The 1,757-nt window shown below is 32.7% G+C and overlaps 1 protein-coding gene across 1 annotated transcript; it reads left to right on the top strand.

Moving 5' to 3' along the window:
* The first annotated feature begins 776 nt into the window (after positions 1 to 776).
* Positions 777 to 1,268, top strand: LOC126708288 (uncharacterized). Its single transcript, XM_050408089.1, has one exon. The coding sequence runs from the start codon at positions 777 to 779 to the stop codon at positions 1,266 to 1,268; it is 492 nt and encodes a 163-aa protein (XP_050264046.1).
* The last annotated feature ends 489 nt before the right edge of the window (positions 1,269 to 1,757 follow it).

The following is a 1,757-nucleotide window of genomic DNA, read 5'->3' as shown; positions in this document are numbered from 1 at the left end:
TTCGCTTAATATTGTAAGAAAATAGGTTCACATATTTCTTCTAAAAAAAAGGTTCGCATATTTCTGCATCTCTCTATGTATGCTTTAAAACCTAGTTCTTTTCATATATAATACGAAAGAATACTCATTTATCATTTTTTTTTTCTATTTCTCTAACTTATGATATTATGTTTCTAAAAAAAAAAAAAACTTATGATATTATTTTATTATTTAAGGAGATATATAGTTTGTATATTTTTTATTACTCTAATAAATAAATAAATAACTAAGATCTATCCATGGACTTATCAAAATGTGACATGTGTCCCAATATCAAAAGACTCAACAAATAGCAATTTAGAATTAAAAACCAAAAGTGGGCATTAATTTGTTATGATAATTTCATGAAATAAAGTGGGTGGACAAGAACTAAGGACATGCAAACGATTCCCTCATCACAAACACTCCCATTCTCTCCAACCAAAACGAATCACTTCTTCCCTTTCTTCTTTTTCGTACTCCAATCCTCCACACCCTAACGCTAAGAATCTCTTTCTCTCTCAAACAATATTCAATCTTTACTTTCTTATCAAAGGCTCCAATCTCAGCCACGCATTTATATATTATTATTATTATTATCTTTTTTTTTTTTTTGGGTAAATTATTATTATTATTATCATTTCCCTGCAAAGTTCTTCTTCATAATTTCTTCACACCCAAACAAGACCTTAAAGAAAACCTTTTTCCTGTAGCTATATAAGATGATGAAGGTTCACCCAGCACCAAAAAAGCGAAACATGAAGACAAACCAATGCGGCGTCGCACCCAAGAAGCTACGAAGACTCCCCCACGTGTTCGCCAGAGTCCTCGAGCTTCCTATACGCTCAACCGTCGATGTTTCAGTTCAAGAAACCTCTGACTCTCTTCGTTTCATTGTCAGTACCACCACCAACAATAACAAAGACAAGTCAAATATGAACCAAGTGAGAGCTCATACGATCAAAATCTTGCCGGGCATGACGAAAGTTGTGATTAAAGGAATAGGTGGTGGAGATGATGAAGATGATGAGCTTGATGTCTGGCGGTTTAGGCTCCCGTCTTATACGAGACCTGAGATGACAAGCGCGAGGTTTAGTGGTGGTAAACTTGTCGTCACCGTGCCTAAGGGCATGGACACAGTGAATAATAGTGATGGTGATGATGATGATGATGATAATAACAACGGTGAAAGTAAAATAAAAGAGAAGGGTTGGGGTGGAGGGAGTGGAAGACTGATTCTTATACAGTAATGTTTCCCTTTTACGCATGTCATGTTCTTGATTTAAGGTTGGACTTTTAATGGCATGGGACATGTATGGTTTCAATATGTGAAATTGAGTTAGCTTTTGCATTTCTTTCTCATAACTCTTCTTCATTTTGTTTTGTGAGTTGTGAAGGAGATTTTTATTTTACTCGTGCTGAAAAAAATGAAAATTTTAAAAAGCTTATTTATTTAAATGACTTTAACAATTAAACCATCAAAACTAATAATTTCGGTTTAAATGGACGAGACTTAATTACTTATGCTTGTGAGTTTATTGAATAATTTTTTTGGTGGATTGAGAGAATTTATGTGCGTTTTTTTAATTAGATTACGTTTTGAAAGTTCTTTTGTGATATTGCCTTAGAAGGTTACTTAAAAGAAAAAAGATAAAAGAAAAGGCTAAAATTTAAAATTGATTTTCTAAATTTCAACTTTTGTCATTTCGGTCTTTTAAATTTTAGTTTTGTCATTTTAA

This window comes from Quercus robur, chromosome 12 (genome assembly GCF_932294415.1).
Source record: "Quercus robur chromosome 12, dhQueRobu3.1, whole genome shotgun sequence".
Lineage (NCBI taxonomy): Eukaryota > Viridiplantae > Streptophyta > Magnoliopsida > Fagales > Fagaceae > Quercus > Quercus robur.
This window is presented reverse-complemented; position numbering and strand designations above follow the sequence as displayed.

Bases quoted from the DNA above. Each gene is read 5' to 3' on its own strand.
- LOC126708288 (XM_050408089.1), top strand. From the start codon at position 777: ATGAAGACAAACCAATGCGGCGTCGCACCCAAGAAGCTACGAAGACTC.